Raw genomic sequence first — 16,401 nt, 5'->3', positions numbered from 1 at the left:
ACAGTCACTACAGTCACTACAGTCACTACAGTCACTACAGTTACAACAGTTATTACAGTCACTACAGTCACTACAGTTACTACAGTCACTACAGTTACTACAGTTATTACAGTCACTACAGTTATTACAGTCACTACAGTTATTACAGTCACTACAGTTACTACAGTCATTACAGTCACTACAGTCACTACAGTTATTACAGTCACTACAGTTACAACAGTTATTACAGTCACTACAGTCACTACAGTCACTACAGTTACAACAGTTATTACAGTCACTACAGTCACTACAGTTACTACAGTCACTACAGTTACTACAGTTATTACAGTCACTACAGTTATTACAGTCACTACAGTTATTACAGTCACTACAGTCACTACAGTCACTACAGTTACAACAGTTATTACAGTCACTACAGTCACTACAGTTACTACAGTCACTACAGTCACTACAGTCACTACAGTCACTACAGTTATTACAGTCACTACAATCACTACAGTCACTACAGTTATTACAGTCACTACAGTCACTACAGTTATTACAGTCACTACAGTCACTACAGTTATTACAGTCACTACAGTTACTACAGTTATTATAGTTATTACAGTTACTACAGTTCTACTGCAAAAACCTCCATCTTAACAAATCAGTTACCTTAACAGTCCAGTTCTCAAATCTTATTTTGTTTGGAATAAGGTAAAAAAAAAAATTGGAATCTGAAATCTGAAAATCTCCTAATCAGGAGTGTTTAACCCCGACCAGCTGTGATGTCTGGAAACAGACGGATTATCTCATCCCACTGGCAGAGTTTTTACTTTATTTGAAGAGAAACAAGATTTGAACACTGGAGATGAGGCTGAATGATGTGTTAGAGTGTTTTTTTTTGTTTGTTTTTTTTTGCAGTGTACACAAAATGTTCCTGTGGATCCACGTCACCTTTTGTAATTCAAAGAGAAATTGCATTCTATGAAATCCTTTTTTTGAGAGGAATTCTCCAACTTTTTGGCTAAAACACTCTTTTCCCGACTTCCCCAGACTGAGACAAAATGTTGGACACCATTTCCACCTCTGGACGTCCACTGGTTCAGTTCCATGTCAAAGTGAAAAAATCCACACGATGCACTGTGTGAATCAAACAGCTTCAGAGCTACTGGAAGGTTTATTTTTTCACTTTAACAGAGTCAGGCTAACGACTCCCATAGACCTCAAGTCTTTATGCTAAGCTAACAGAAAAAGCTACCCATAGGAACTGAAGCACTGGACGTCCAGAGGAGAAGATGGAGTCCAACATCTGCTCAGTGTCGTGTGTACAGTGGTAACGTCCGGAAGGTGTGTGGTGTTGAACCTGTGTGAAGGACTTGAGCACCGGCACCATGGGGTCCTTCTTCATGGAGCTGCTTGTGTCCGTGTAGAACAGGCGGCCTGCGTCCATCAGCCTGAAAACACCAGTCACAGCCTGTTCTTCACTTCTTAAAGGGGAAGCCACTGAGGGTTTTAGTGTCCTGAGATTTCTGGCTTTTTCTTGCTTTTTCTGCTTTGATTTTTTCACAAATTGTCCCTTTAATTTCCTGAGTTTCCCCTGGTTGAGGAAGTGCTGAATGGTAACTGGGTGTTTATGTGGTATGCATGTATTCGTCTGTTGGTCAGACAGTGGCATGATCTGGGCTGAAAGTTGATCATGGGCCAAGGAGGAAGTGCGGCGCTTTTCACGCCATGCTGCCAAAAGGGGGCGTGGCAGTGACAGTGGGCGGGGCAGAGGGCGGGGCCTACCACAAAAAAAATTGCGAAACTTCCCAGCAGATTAATGTTACACCTCAATATTTTGACACACAGTTTGTCCTGGGCTTTCAAACAATATGTTAACTTCTCACACTGACAGAGCAATGCACCTTCTTTCAGGCCACGCCCTCTTCCTCACAGGCCACGCCCACTTCTGTTTTTTTTCCTCAAATGGGGTCATGTGAGGCGTCCTCTGACTCGGCGTGTAGCAGCCGACAAGTTGGTACTTGTCTTTTTTTTTTTACAGACTAATTTACTATTTGCTGTCCACTTGGTTTAATTTGTGCTCATTTTAAACTGATTTTGAAGAACTACCATATTATGTTTCTTTTTCATGTGAAAGTAACAACTTAGCATCTTAATGATCTTAGTGAGGCTGACATCAGACAATGGCTGCTGCTTTTACTGAAAAAAAAAACATTTCATTGATTATCAAATTTATAAGAATACATTTTCTGTTGTAATCAAGTAATCAACTTATTGTTTGAGCACTAATAGAAATAAAATGTATTATAGTATCATGAGTTTGGGTTGAGTTGCCCTCCTTACCCAGGGTGCACTGGGCTGAAGCAGGGCCGGGTGATGACGTAGGCCAGGTCGGCGTCCGGCTGCTCTCGGTCGGTGAAGTGCAGGTGAGCCTGCGTCAGGTGAACCACCTCCGTCTCCCTCACCGTCAGAGAGCGAACGGTGCCGCGAGCCTCCACCGGCAGCTGGTCCTTCACCGGGAACACGTGGACCACCACGGTCTGGGGGGGGGGCGGGGTTCACGTTACCATGACAACAGCTGCAAACATTCCACTTTCAACAAACATTTGGTTTGTTTACGTTGGTGTGTGAACTTCACCATGCCTTTCACTCTGAAGCCTGTAATATTTCTGTGATATCTCTGTAATATCTCTGTAATATTTCTGTAATATTCCTCTAGTGACTCAGTTGCGGTGAATTTGTATGTGATGTTCACACTGGAAACTGTGACGACACACTTCCATCAGTGCAGAGGGCCTGTAGATGTAAGTGATGAGGTTAGTGCTCCTCAGGTGAGTGCGTGCAGCCGCAGCCCCTCAGCCCTGACAGGACAGCAGAGACTCTGTCGCCTCAGGACGTCCTGACTCCCTCTGGTACTCACATGGCGGTGGGAGAGGTTGGGCGGCTGCTGGCTGTCGGACAGCGTGAAGTCGAAGGCGTCCTCAAACATTTCCTCCCCGGAGTGCTGGTAGTAGATCTGACCCTGGATCAGGTCTCTCTGCAGGAAGCTGTCCACGGCCACGCCTGCATGTTCGGGACGAGAGCGTCAACACGTCAGCCTGCACAGTGACGGACAGCGGCAGGATCCCCGTCTGTCGCTGCGCTTTCTTCAGTCTGACTGAGATCTGTCTGATCAGAGCCTCCAGCTCCACTGTTTCCATGGAGACTGAACAAACTGAATAAAAACAGCACTGAATAAAACTGCTCTCCGACCTGCACAAAGTGGCTCCACCTGCTGGCAGGCATCTAATCTGCTGGAATATCAATATAATCTAAATATAATCCAGTCTGAGTGATGTTGGCCAGTGGTGGTGCCCCCATCAGGTTGCCGAAGTTTAAGCTAAAGTCATGACCTTTGACCTTTAAAACAATGCAAATGAACCTAAAGTTGTTTGCCTTTTCATATTTTGTTATGTTTTATTTTTCCAAATCAGACCAAACCAGACGCTCCGTCCCTGCTCACCTGCCTGCTGGGCGTTGCTCCTCCTCACCAGCTGCCCCGCCCGGGGGGCGGAGTCTATCCGGTACAGGATGTAGTCGTCGCTGGAGTCGAGGTCGGCGGCCAGCAGCATGAACTCCTCGAGCCGCACGGCCCCGCCCTCCTGCACCTCCACCGCCACGTTGTTGATGAGGAAGGGCGGCGAGTCGTCCTTGGGCAGGATGTTGATGGGGAACTTGTGGCGGGTAGTGTGGCGCCCGTCGCTGATGCGGAAGACGATGTGGTCGCGCGTGGTGTCGCTGTCGGAGTGATGGTACACCACCGCCCCCGCCTTCAGGTCGGCCACACGGAACATGAAGGCCCTGCCGCCTGGAGGAGGAGGAGGAGCAGGAGGTTATCATCGTTAACGAAAACGAACCAAATAACTAAAAAAATTAATGAACTGAAATAAAAATAAAAATAAAAACAAAGCTTTACAAAAGAACAACTAACTGAAACCGTATTGTGTGTTTATAAAACTAAAATAAACTAAAAATATAGAGAAAATGTCTTTTTTATTTCATTCATTCATTCATCTTCTAAACCTCTTATCCTCACAAGGGTCGCAGGGGGGTGCTGGAGCCTATCACAGCGCTCATAGGGCGAATGCAAGGAAACACCCTAGACAGGTCGCCAGTCCATCGCAGGGCGTCTTTTTTATTTATATATACTAATTAATATATCTATTAATTAATATATTTAAAAAAAAATAAGTTGTATATACGTATGGTAGTATAAGAATATAAGTAAGTAAATATACATGTGGATTATGTTTCAATATTCATGCACATGAATGAATACTGAATCAAACAAATGTGTACAAATTTAAAATACAGCCTGTACAGTATCTGTTACTCTTCCCTTAATAATTATCATCTTAAGAGGCTCGCTGTCAGACTATATTAATTTTATGTAAGATTCATTTACAAAAAAATACAACTTTAATTCTAGTCAGAATGAAATAAAGCAGCTGGATTAAACACACTGCAGAGCGGTGATGTGAGCTCTGCAGGACAGACAGGAAAAAACAAAACCAAAACAAAAAAACTTCCTGCACATTTCAACGGCTTTAAAAAATCTGTAGTGGGTCTGAGAGAAACTCCAGCCTCTCCAAACATCACAGAGGGACATTTCAGCTCAGAACCTCAGAGCAGCAGCCAGCTGACGGAGATTTCTAGTGTCGAGTCTTTTTCTCCAGCACGGCTCACACTCTGACCTTTGATCAGACAGGTTTGGTCTGCGGGGCCTGGGCCCGACGTGGACGCTTCGAGCTTTCAGACGTTTTAACGATTTAACATGAAAACTTCTGACTGCGTGTCCCACATCGTGTCCATCTGTCAGCAGGCTGCTGCCGGCACGCCGCTCTCACACCGCCGTGCACCACACCACACCGCAAAAACATAACTGAGCAAAAATAAAACCATACAGAGAGTGTGTTCAGTGCTGCTGCTGGTCAGTGTGTGTGTGTGTGTGTGTGTGTGTGTGTGTGTGTGTGTGTGTGTGTGTGTGTGTGTGTGTGTGTGTGTGTGTGTGTGATGTTTATTGAGACTGGAACGTGGACAACTCAACAACTCAACTCCAATTCAACATTTTCACACAAGAACAACTCAACTGGGAGCAGCAAACCCACTCTGGAGACTGAACTGGGACCAGCAGCAGGGCCGGATCTACAGAAATATTCATGGGGGGGCTAAAGAGTGGCATGGAAATTATACAGGGTGGCAGATAGATAGATAGATAGATAGATAGATAGATAGATAGTGAAGTGATGTGACTGTCTGAGTGATATTTTTTGCAGCGTGGCTCTAACAGCATCAAGTGCCCGGCCTACTGCTGGACATGTGTTGTCCATGAATGATTCTCTTTATAGCCAAGTGACAGCGCTTTGATTCAATTACCGTCTCCAACACACACACACACACACACCGCCGCCGCCGCCGAACGCACACTGTCACTTGGAAATAACAAGTTTCTGTCGGTGCCTGAAGGCAGGCGCTGGCTGGGCTTCGCTGAAACACCGGTGGGTAAAATGGCGTCCTTCCCGGGGCTCGCATGCTGCGGCTGCCCGGTGCCAGGATGGGGTTTCCTGCGCTTGCCAGGCAGACAGAAGGGCAAGGTCAGCACACAGATTGAGTGATGAACGGTCGCGAGCCGAACCTCATTAGCAACTTTACCAGGGGAGCCGGGACAAGTCCAGGCGAGAGAAACAACTTGGTAATTGGGCCCAAAGGTGGCGTTGGGCAGCAGGCCCAAAAAAAAAAGAAAAAAAAATAACGTGTGGTTTCACAACTTGGGAGGACCGCCGTGTGTATGCTGTGTGTGTGTGTGTGTGTGTGTGTGTGTGTGTGTGTGTGTGAAGGGACAGGCAGCCTTCCATTTGGCTGAAGGCGTTGGACGAGCTCTGCGGTGACTGTCCCCGGTGTCGACGTCGTCCCAAGTCGCAGGATCGAGGGTCAGCGTCCTCCCCCCGCCTCCCTCCCTCCCTCCCCCGCCCAGCCGGTCCTCCTCGGAGACGCCGGCGGGCCAGAACTCCCTCTGAACCCGGCAGATCCAAGCACAGATCCGCTAACAGGTTCCTATAGGCCCGGAGTGGAACAGGAGCCAAACTTCTGACAGCCCTGTTTTTTTTTTTTTTTTCTGCCTATGGAGCGGTGGAGGATTAAAAAAACAGCATCCATACTGAGTAATTAACGGGACGGCGTGTGGACGGGAGCAGGTGCTGCAGTCACACAGGTGACATGGAAAGTTGCCTAATGGGACAGAAGTTCCACCAAACATCCAACTAGTCCACCGCGCTGTAAAGACGCTGTTCTTCTTTGCTTTGCTTTGATGGCAGAGAGAAAGAGAGGACATATGGGAGGAGAGAAAATGAAACGTGTGACAGAGACACTGAGGCTCGACTCAAACATGAAATAAACATCATGTCTTGAAACAGGGCTTTTCAAACTTTTCCATATTCTGGACCCCCTCATGACGCCCCGGACGCCCCCGTGCCCTCAGGACTTTGATATGAAAAGATATTTTGGTTTATAATAATTATGAAAGTTTCCACCTGAATGTGTCTGATGTTAAAATAGTAGGTCATAATGCTGAGGGGAGTGGGTGCAGGTCCTCCTCAGGCTCTCCTCAGCTTCTTCTCAGGTTCTTCTCAGCTTCTCCTCAGGTTCTCCTTGGGTTCTCCTCAGGTTCTCCTCTGGATCTCCTCTGGTTCTCCTCAGCTTCTTCTCAGCTTCTCCTCAGGTTCTCCTCAGCTTCTTCTCAGCTTCTCCTCAGGTTCTCCTCAGGCTCTCCTCAGGTTCTCCTCAGGCTCACCTCAGGTTCTCCTCAGGTTCTCCTCGGCCTGTGCAGCTTCACACTGGAGCAGCAGATGTCCAGCAGCAGCTGATCTGACCTCTAATCACTAAATGTAGAGTCTCAGATGTTGCTGGAGGCTTTGCCACAACATTCTTCAAGAACAACGCAGATAATTAGGATTAACTGAGCTCACATCTAATTAGCTGATATTAACGTTAGGCTGAGAGGCTGTGACTTAGCTTCCAATAAGCAGCGTCATTTTTAAAGAACTTGATGAGCAGCTGATGGTTTTAACTTGAACGTCCTCCTTCATTGTAGCTGCTGCTAACGTCACCATGCAAGTTTCAATAAAAAAAACTCTTCTGCAGACACAGTGACATCATGGTGACATCAGTGAACGCTGTCGCCCTGGCAACGGGCACCACCCGCAAACACTACTCTGACTCCAACAAATATTCTTAACAGTATTAGCGATTATGGGTCACGTCTGTCTGTGAACACCGAGACAGACAGTGAAAACCAGTTTGCTCTCCTCCTGTGGGATCCAGTCAGAAGGAAATCCTGCTGGTCTGAGTCCAGAACCCCAACCTCCTCCTCAGCATCTGGACTCTGAAGAGACGTTGCTGTGACTTGGGCCGATTCAGAAGAAAACAATCTGCTGATTCTGGGCTCAGATCAGCAGGATCTCCTTGTTCCTGGAGAATCTGCTGAGGGGATCAGCTGCAGGCCTGAGACACGGCCAGCAGGGGGCAGCACATGTGGCGCCACGGACAGAAGTAAAAAAGGTTTTATTCCGTACATTTGTAAGTTTCGTACATTTTTCTATTAAATGTACGACTCTCGGACAGCTGAGTGTTTTCCTCTCAGATTATTAGTCGCCCCCTACATATTGTTTCCTACAGTGGCCCTAACACACCGTCACACACGTCACACCAGCAGGCGGACATGAAAAACACCTCAGCCAATAAAACCAGGACAGCTTTTTGAACTTTAAGCCGTACAAGAGGCCCTGACATCCATTAGTAAGATCACTTTCACTGAAACCAAAGCAGACTCCAACACAAGCCGGCCTCTCACTCAGCATCTCTCTCTCTCTCCCTCTCTCTTCTTCTCACTCTCTCTCTTTCTCCCTCTCTCTCTCTCTGTTCGTGTAAAGCCGCCATGAAAGGTTAGCTCCCTCGGCTGAATCCCTGCGGGCCGCCGTGCTCCTGCCACCTCCTTCCCCCTCCGACAGCCTCCTAGCTGGTAGGACGAAAACCTGTTTGGGGACGGCGCATCTGCTCCGTGTGCACGGCGGCATGAAATGGCATAAGTCCCTGCAATCTGCTCCGTCCCGGTCCCCGTTCAGACAAAGGGGCCGTCCTCCCCGAGCGCTGGGGTGGAAGGACAGACGTGGACGGAGAGCGGGGCGGCTTTGTTGCCTGCGACGGCCCCTGGCGAAGTGGCCGCGGCCCCGTTTTACACCTGATTAGGAAACACATGCAGGGCCACTAGACATATGCTTCCCCTGCCACAGCGCCGGCCCCGACAGACGCAGAGCACATGGAGGAAAAAGGGCGGAAAAGGCCAGACGAGCCGCTTTGGGAATTCTCAGGGCAGTGTGTGTGTGTGTGTGTGTGTGTGTGTGTGTGTGTGTGTGTGAAAGAATACCAGCATGGGATTATGCACTGCAAGAAAAAAAAATCTCATTCAGTCTCCTCTAAAATCTTGTTTTTCTTCATAAAAGATAAAAAAAAAAAATCTGGCAGTGGGATGAGATCAGGGCTAATCAGGGGTAAACAGCACAGCACTTTTATTCTGAAAAAACGATTCCCTAGTGCCCAGACCTCATCTAAACACATTTGTGGCGGAAAAAAAAAAAAAAACCTTAGAAAATATTTTTAAAAAGACAACATTTAAAAATACCTTCATGCAGCAGAAATGCAAGAGAAATTAATGACAATAATACTTAAAAACATAAAAATATGTAAAAATGTAAAAAAAAAAAAAAAAAAAAAGTGTACAAAATATAAAATATTTACAAATTCTATGAAAAATGTTACATCAAAAAAAAAATGTGCACATCATTTGAATGCGTACACTTTTTCAGATGAGAATCTCTGGTTTCTGACAAATAACATGTATAACTTAAAAGATTTTTTTTTTGAAAGAAATTAAAGGAATTTCACTGAGATTCCAGTGCATTAAAGCACAAAACGTTCATCAGACGATTAAAACTGACAAGCAATTAGCACTGATGAGATTACAGGAAGTGGTCGTGACCTCTGACCCCTCACCTCTGACCGTGAGGCGGCCATGCAGCGGCCCGTCCACCGCCACCAGGAACACGGCATTGATGTTGTCGTTGTCGACGATCTGTAGCTCCTCCCACGTGATTGGTCGGGACTGACCCTCCAGCAGGTCCAGGCCTGCGACGCCAGAGTTTCAGCAAAAAAAAAAAAAAAAAAAGAAATTAAGAAAAAGATTAAAGGATTTTGTTTGTCTGTGGTGTTTGATCAGTCTGTGAAGTTTAACGCAGAGTGATTTTGAGTGTTGACATTTTTTTTTTTTTTTTTTGGCAAACCAACTTTCCCTCATCCTGCCTTGGCTGGAAACATCCAGAAGTGACATCACCTTGTCTACAATTGGCCAGTTATCCACAGCAAGAAGAAATATACACCAAAGTACTGAATGCAGGGCAGAATCTGAAGAGTTTTGGGTGGATTTTCCCTTTAAAGTTAAGCTTAACTCAAAACCTGCAGAGATTTAAACCTGAACCTCGTCCACTGTCTGCTGTGACAACAGAGTGCAGGTCAGTGTTGTGTCCAGCGGGGGCAGCACTGAGCTAAACAGCCTGCAGGTCAGTGTTGTGTCCAGCGGGGGCAGCACTGAGCTAAACAGCCTGCAGGTCAGTGTTGTGTCCAGCGGGGGCAGCACTGAGCTAAACAGCCTGCAGGTCAGTGTTGTGTCCAGCGGGGGCAGCACTGAGCTAAACAGAGCAGAATCTGTGTGGGTCAGTGGGGCTAAATGCTCTAAACTGATCAGTCCATTTGATCCAGATATTGATCAGTAACTGGACTGTTCCTGTCCATATTTCTGCTGCAGACAGGATTATAAACTGAAATTATAATCCATGGCGGTAAAATGCTGTGAGTCTGAGCAGATTAGCACTGGCATTGAGGCTCTGTGCTGCTGACTGGCTGCAGAACCACAGGAGAACCAATCATCTGCTTCCTAAATGTTCCACATTTCCTTCCTCTGAGCTCAGAGAAATGTGGATCTTCTGAAGCAGCGGCTGCTCGTTTCCACCGACACACAGGAAAAAAAATTATCAGCTGATTTTCTTGAAAAATCCCATTGACCCCTGTTCATTTGACTCAGTTTAGCCCGGTTTCAGCCTCTACGCCGCCCCCTGCAGGTTAGGGTTAGGGCTGCGGTCGTGTTGTGGCGATCTGACTCACCCATGTTCCAGGACACTCTGGGTGCGTTTGTTTCGGATGCCCGGATGGAGATGTGGACCAAGAAGGGCGGGCTGCTCATAAAGGAGCTGTCTATCGCTTGGAACTCCACCTTTCAGAAGAGAGAACATCACAGGACACATGACTGGATTTACCACAAATCAGGTGCGAACGTTTTTTACTGCGGGTCCTTTCAACGCCAAAGCAGGTCAGGCTCAAACTGCCTTTTCAAACAACTTTTTAGATGCTCGGAGCAGTCATCGCAAACCCCACCCACCCACCACCATTTCAAATAAAACAAACAAATCTTTATTAAAATAAGGAAAGTCACAGGAAGTGGTAAAATATCAGCAGAGGTAAATCGTGGTGAATAATTCTGGAACAATCCCGATGTTGCTTCTCAAAAGGACAGTAAACTCAGGTCAAAAAATGGATTTTCTTATTTAGTGTTATTCTTGATTTCTATCTTCATCATCCACCAAGATGTGGGACTTCCTAATAGTCACAGACTGTAAATAAAAGGACCCCTGTTTTAAGCTGCGTGTCCCAAGTCCCGACAAATATCTGTAAAACACTAAAATGTCCTGGTTTTCAACATTCACTACCAAACTGTCCTGCATGATCTTTCACTATTCGCTCATGCAATTCAAACCGAACATACACAGAAATGTTCCATGTTTTCTGCTGAATCTAATGATGCCAGGGCCGAAGCAGCATGACTTCTGATTTCACCGCGACGGCCCTCAGAACCAGGTGACGTCATGTTTTTGCATGATTTTGTGGGCAGATGGGAAAAAAATCAAGATCAAAATCAACAGAATTAATGGAAAATTACATTTAGTTTGTTGCCCCTTTAAAGATGAAATCAGCCAACACTGGTCGACTGCTGGTAAAGAATTAAGAAGGGTATTGCCTTTGATATGGCTTCTTAAAGCTGATTTTTGTACAGTTTCTGATCTTTTTGAACACAAGAAGGTCACAAAAACACCATTTCCACAGCTGGTCAACTATCAGCCGAACAAATAATATCCTATCGATACTGATATAAGTGCATAAACAAGCACCAATACAGTCTGCTGGTATCTCAGTACATCCTCAGTCATTATTATTTTAGTCTCATTGTTTGTATAACATCTATATTAAATTTTTAAATTACTGTAGGTGATTTTCAAAATATTTTTCTTTATGGATATAGATATTAACGTATCTTTACCAATTCTATAACTGCAATCGGTGCACTTTTTTATATAGAGAGTTTTTTTAAAGACTCTTCTTAGATCTTCTTTTTTGTATTTTGTGATTTTTTTTGTAAATTTTGTGTGGAAATAAAGAGTAAAGAATAATATAACGATAACCTGCAGTACCTCGTAGTTCCTGCGGTGGGCGAGGCTGCTGTTGGGCGGCTGATAGGCCACTTTCATCTCGTGGAGGTCCAGCCAGGTGAAGGAGCCGCTGGGCTTGGTGTGGTCGTCCAGGTGGGTGATGTAGCCCTCGGCGGGCGGGACGGTCACGTTGAACACCAGCCTCTCCTGCGGCGTCTCGTGGTCGGTGGCGTCCAGAGCGGCGGTGGTGAGCGGCGTGAGGATGAACTGGTCCACCTCCAGGATGAAGGAGGCCATGAAGGCGGCCTGCGGCGGCTGGTTCTGCATGGCGCCGTGGATCAGAACCGGCAGCCACAGCGCCTCGCTCTGTGTGGACGGGCAGGAAGGGGTTAATGGTCGCATCGTGTTCAGGAGCAGCAGCAAATCCAATCCCCAAAATAAATCTTAACAAGTCATTTAATCTTGTTTTCAGAGTTCAAATCTTGACTCTTCATCCTAGTGGCTGATCTGCCTCATTTGTTTCCAAAGTTATTATCGTTAATGAAAACTAACTCAATTACAAAAACTAGGTGTGAAAAAACATTTTTGTTAATTGAAATAAAAATGAAAATGAAGCTTTACCAAAAAAAAGATGACTAACTGAAACTATATTGTGTGTGTACAAAGCTAACTAAAAGAAATTCAAATTATAGAGAAAGTGTCTTTAGTTTTCGTCTTTATTTGTTTGGTTGTTCATCTGTCCTCTTTGAGGATATATTTTTATATTGGTATGATGTTTTGTTGAGTCATTTCATTTTCTTATCTTGCCCCATACAAATAGCATATATTACAAAAACAAAAAAGACTAAAGCTAACGCTGAAATTAATAAAAAAGAAACTAACGACTGCCCTACAATGGTACTAATATGCTGTCATACAAACCTACTTTATATACAAATTAAAACTAAACTTAACTGAAAACAAAAAGTCAAAATGTAATAAAAATTAAAAAAAAAAAAAAAAAAAAGTTGCTCCATTTCTGTGCAGGACAGAAAAAACCAAAGCAGCATGCCTTCAGTTTTTCCTCGTTTTGGGCATAAGACACGTTGCAAAATTAGAATTAAATCAGATTAAAATGGAATCAGAATCAGAATCAGCAATACTTTGTTGATCCCTGGCAGGAAACGGAGGTTCATTATTCATCTTAACAAGTCCTTCAGTCTCATGCTCGGTGTTAAAATCCTGTTTTAGCAAAAATCACGAATGAGGAGGAGGAGGCCGTTAAACTAAACGTTAGCTCCTCTAGTTTTAGCGTTTTGGAAGCTTTTCCAACCTCCTGCTTCACATCCTTCCACGTCCACGGAGCCCAGGAAAGTGTGAAAACCTGGAAGTGGGAATGGCACATTTCTGACTGCCAGTCGCACACACTCGCCTCCTCCTCCTCCTCCTCCTCCTCCTCCTGCTGGAAAACATCCAGGCCTGACTTTGCGCCTCTGTCTTCCTCTTGGCCCGTATATCAGTTTATCGACCGCTCATTTCCGAATAAACACTTTACTGCACCTCTTTGTCTAAAACTAATTCTCCTTTAACCCAGTTGTTCCAAAACTGTCGTCGACATGTTGCCCGTACCTCCGACAGAGCTATCAAGCCTCTTACCTTTAATGTTTCTCATCAAGAATAATAATTTTATCCAGATCAGTGTAAAAGTGGGAGGGCAGATCCTACTCAGCGGCTGGAAAAATCATTTTTCCACGATTGATTTATCCAGCTGAGGCACGGCAGCCTCTTTCGTCCAAATGCCCATCAGGACGAAGGCTAGGGCAGATCGATACGTACCAAAATGAGGAGCTTATTTAATTATTATGTAATAATAATAAAAGGAAAACATGAATGTCATGATAAGCAATGAAGGATTATATATGAGGTAACAATAAGATTAAAGTGCATTTGATCCATATAGGGAGTCTTTTTTTTGTCCTTTGCCCATGTGCTCATTTTGTTTTGTTTGTGGAGACGTTGTTGATTTACTCTTGTTTCTTTTTAATACTACTACTGATACTACGACTACTACAACTTCAACTCTTACGACTACAGTACCACGAAGCTGAGGTATTCCTGTACTCAAATGGAACGGCTGTTTAATTGTGATGTGTCTCAGTTTGGGGACGTTTTGTCCTCTTCATTCCATTCGGTTCATTCAGTTTCATTTTGTGGATACTGGCCATCACTGTAATACACATCATTCTCCAAAGGCTCATCACATGTGAGCTGTGTGTCCCACATACTGAGCATGAAGCCTGTTGGTATGACAGACGTTTGAATGGACAGACAAACAGGAGCCGATCCGCAGTCCCCTCTTGATTTTCGATCATAGGGGACAAAAAAGAATAAAGCACTTAGGAATGTTCTTAATCTGCTTTTACCTCCAGCAGGGCCCGGCTGGCCTGCTCCCTCAGCTCCACCCTGATGGGGATGTAGTCGATCTCGGGCGATGGAGGGCTGAGGTGCTGGTACTTCAGACCGGAGCTCAGGAACTCCTGGCAGCTCATTTTCAGGAAGCGAACCTCCTTGGTGGCATGAGGACAGGGTTTGTTCCCCGGACAGAGCACCGCCGTCTCTCTGCCTGGGGGAAGATCCGAGGCAGGAAACAGAGAAAATCACCCAACAGCTCAGTCACAAATCTCAGAACACGAGCTCTTACTCTCTTGAAGACGATACAGAATCATGTCCCTACCTCTATCACATTTTTAAACAATGCTGCTTCAGGATGAAGGGATTCTGCAGGGCTCCAGGATGTTTGCCATTGGATGTGTGCAATATTTTTGTTATGTGCAATGTGGATTAGGGTCTATTTGTTGTTGCAGTTAGCACAGCTGGTGCTGTTTTTTGTTTATATGAAGTTTGTTTCACTGCAGTGGTGTGCAGCATGGGGGACAATCAAATATGATGTGATGTATTGTAAATTAGGCTAAGGTCTAAGTGATTTCTTACAGTGGAGATGTTCAGCAGTGCATGCAGGTGTGACTGACCCTTCCTCTGTGCGGAGTCTTCCTCGGTCACCAGCTGACCCAGGGCGGGGGCGCCGGTGTCGGAGTCCATCAGCCTGACGGTGCAGGCGAGGTCGGGCCGGGTTTGGACGCTCAGCACGGAGCGGTCCACGGTGTTGGACAGGCCGTAGAAGTGAGGGACGACGAGCGGCGAGCTGCCGAGCTGCAGCAGGCCGGACGGAGAGTCCACCACCCGGACGGACAGCAGCACCGTCTGCACCAGCGTGTCCGAGTCCGTGAACCTGAACGCATCATACAAGTCATACCAATGCCATACTTCTGCCAGACCACTGCTTCTACCAGTACTAGCTGTACTGCGGCTGCTGCAGTAATGCAGTATTCTGCTGCATACTGACCTGTAGACTCTCAGCATGACAGCGTCCCGGTCCAGCAGCGGGCTGCCGTTGTGGACGTACCTCACCTCGTCCTGCAGGAAGTGGCAGTCGAACACCTGCAGAGCGACAGGCCGCACGGCAGTGAGGAAGATGAGTAAACACACGGCCACTAATACTGTAAGTACTTTTACTGCTGCTACTACTCCTACTACTACTACCACTACAGCTGCTGATACCACTACTGTTAGTTCTACTGCATGTACCACTACTATTCCTGCTGGGTTGGGGAGTAACTAGCTGCATGTAATTAAATTACAAAGTAAATGTAACTGTAATCCATACAGTCAGGGGTTAGGGTTAGAAAAATATCCATGGGGGGGCTACTGGAAAGAAACTGTCCCAACACTGTGTGCTAGTACAATATTACTATTACTGCTACCAATGCTACAAGTACAACTACTACTAGTTCTACCACACTACCACAACTACTACTACTGCCACTATTACTATTTTAAGTACTTTTACCACTACCACATTTTTAGTTTTGTAAGAGTGGAAAAGCCTCTGAGGTAAAATGGGACGTCAAAACTAGGAAAACCAGGAAACTACTACTGCTACTACTACTACTACTACTACTACTACTGCTACTAATACTGCTGCTGCTACTACTACTACTACTACCACTACTGCTACTACTGCTACTACTGTTACTACTAGTACTACTACTACCACTACTGCTACTACTACTACTACTGCTACTACTACTGCTGCTACTGCTACTGCTGCTACTACTACTACTACTACTACTACTACTACTACTAATACTACTACTAGTACTACTACTACTACTACTGTGAATACTATTGTGAATTTCCTTCGGGATGAATAAAGTATCTATCTATCTATCTATCTATCTACTACTAGTAGTAGTAGTACTACTACTACCACTACTGCTACTATTACTACTACTACTGCTGCTGCTACTAGTACTACTACTGCCACTACTGCTACTACTACTATTACTGCTACTACTGAGAGTACTACTGATACTACTACTACTACTGTTGCTCCTACTGCTACTACTACTGATACTACTACTACAACTTCAACTCTTACTACTACAGTACTATGAAGTTGAGGTATTCCTGTACTCAAATGGAACAGTTATTTAATTGTGATGTGTTTCTGTCTGCTAACTTTTCTTCAAAATCCTGGAAAAGAAGGCAGGATAGATTGTTTCATAAATATTTATAGATTTTATATTTAATATTTATTTTGATCTGTTTTTAATTTAGGGTGATCTCTGCCTTAGCTGATAATGTTGTGATGAATCTGAAGATGAAAGATGCTTTGTTAATTTATTTCTGCTGTTTGATAACGTACACGCTGCGGCTGCGCTCTGGCCCGGCAACACAATAATGATCATTTCATTCGTTCATTCATTCATTCACAGCTGCCATCTTCAGTAGTACGGCTGCAGACGTC

The 16,401-nt window shown here is 45.1% G+C and overlaps 1 protein-coding gene across 1 annotated transcript in view; it reads right to left on the bottom strand.

Moving 5' to 3' along the window:
- frem1b (Fras1 related extracellular matrix 1b) overlaps window positions 1-16,401 on the bottom strand; it is a 68,527-nt gene that overhangs the window by 51,900 nt on the left and 226 nt on the right. Inside the window, exons 2-11 of the mRNA XM_030048798.1 lie at window positions 14,938-15,032; window positions 14,564-14,823; window positions 13,958-14,157; window positions 11,598-11,921; window positions 10,237-10,345; window positions 9,073-9,204; window positions 3,488-3,832; window positions 2,906-3,048; window positions 2,329-2,525; window positions 1,346-1,436 (exon numbers count right to left, since the gene is read on the bottom strand). Coding sequence (XP_029904658.1) covers window positions 1,346-1,436; window positions 2,329-2,525; window positions 2,906-3,048; window positions 3,488-3,832; window positions 9,073-9,204; window positions 10,237-10,345; window positions 11,598-11,921; window positions 13,958-14,157; window positions 14,564-14,823; window positions 14,938-15,032 — 1,896 coding nt within the window. The remainder of the gene's footprint in view (window positions 1-1,345; window positions 1,437-2,328; window positions 2,526-2,905; window positions 3,049-3,487; window positions 3,833-9,072; window positions 9,205-10,236; window positions 10,346-11,597; window positions 11,922-13,957; window positions 14,158-14,563; window positions 14,824-14,937; window positions 15,033-16,401) is intronic.

This window comes from Myripristis murdjan, chromosome 4, assembly GCF_902150065.1.
Source record: "Myripristis murdjan chromosome 4, fMyrMur1.1, whole genome shotgun sequence".
Classification (NCBI taxonomy): Eukaryota; Metazoa; Chordata; class Actinopteri; order Holocentriformes; family Holocentridae; genus Myripristis; species Myripristis murdjan.
Note: the sequence above shows the minus strand (reverse complement) of the source record. Positions and strands in the feature narration are given on the sequence as shown.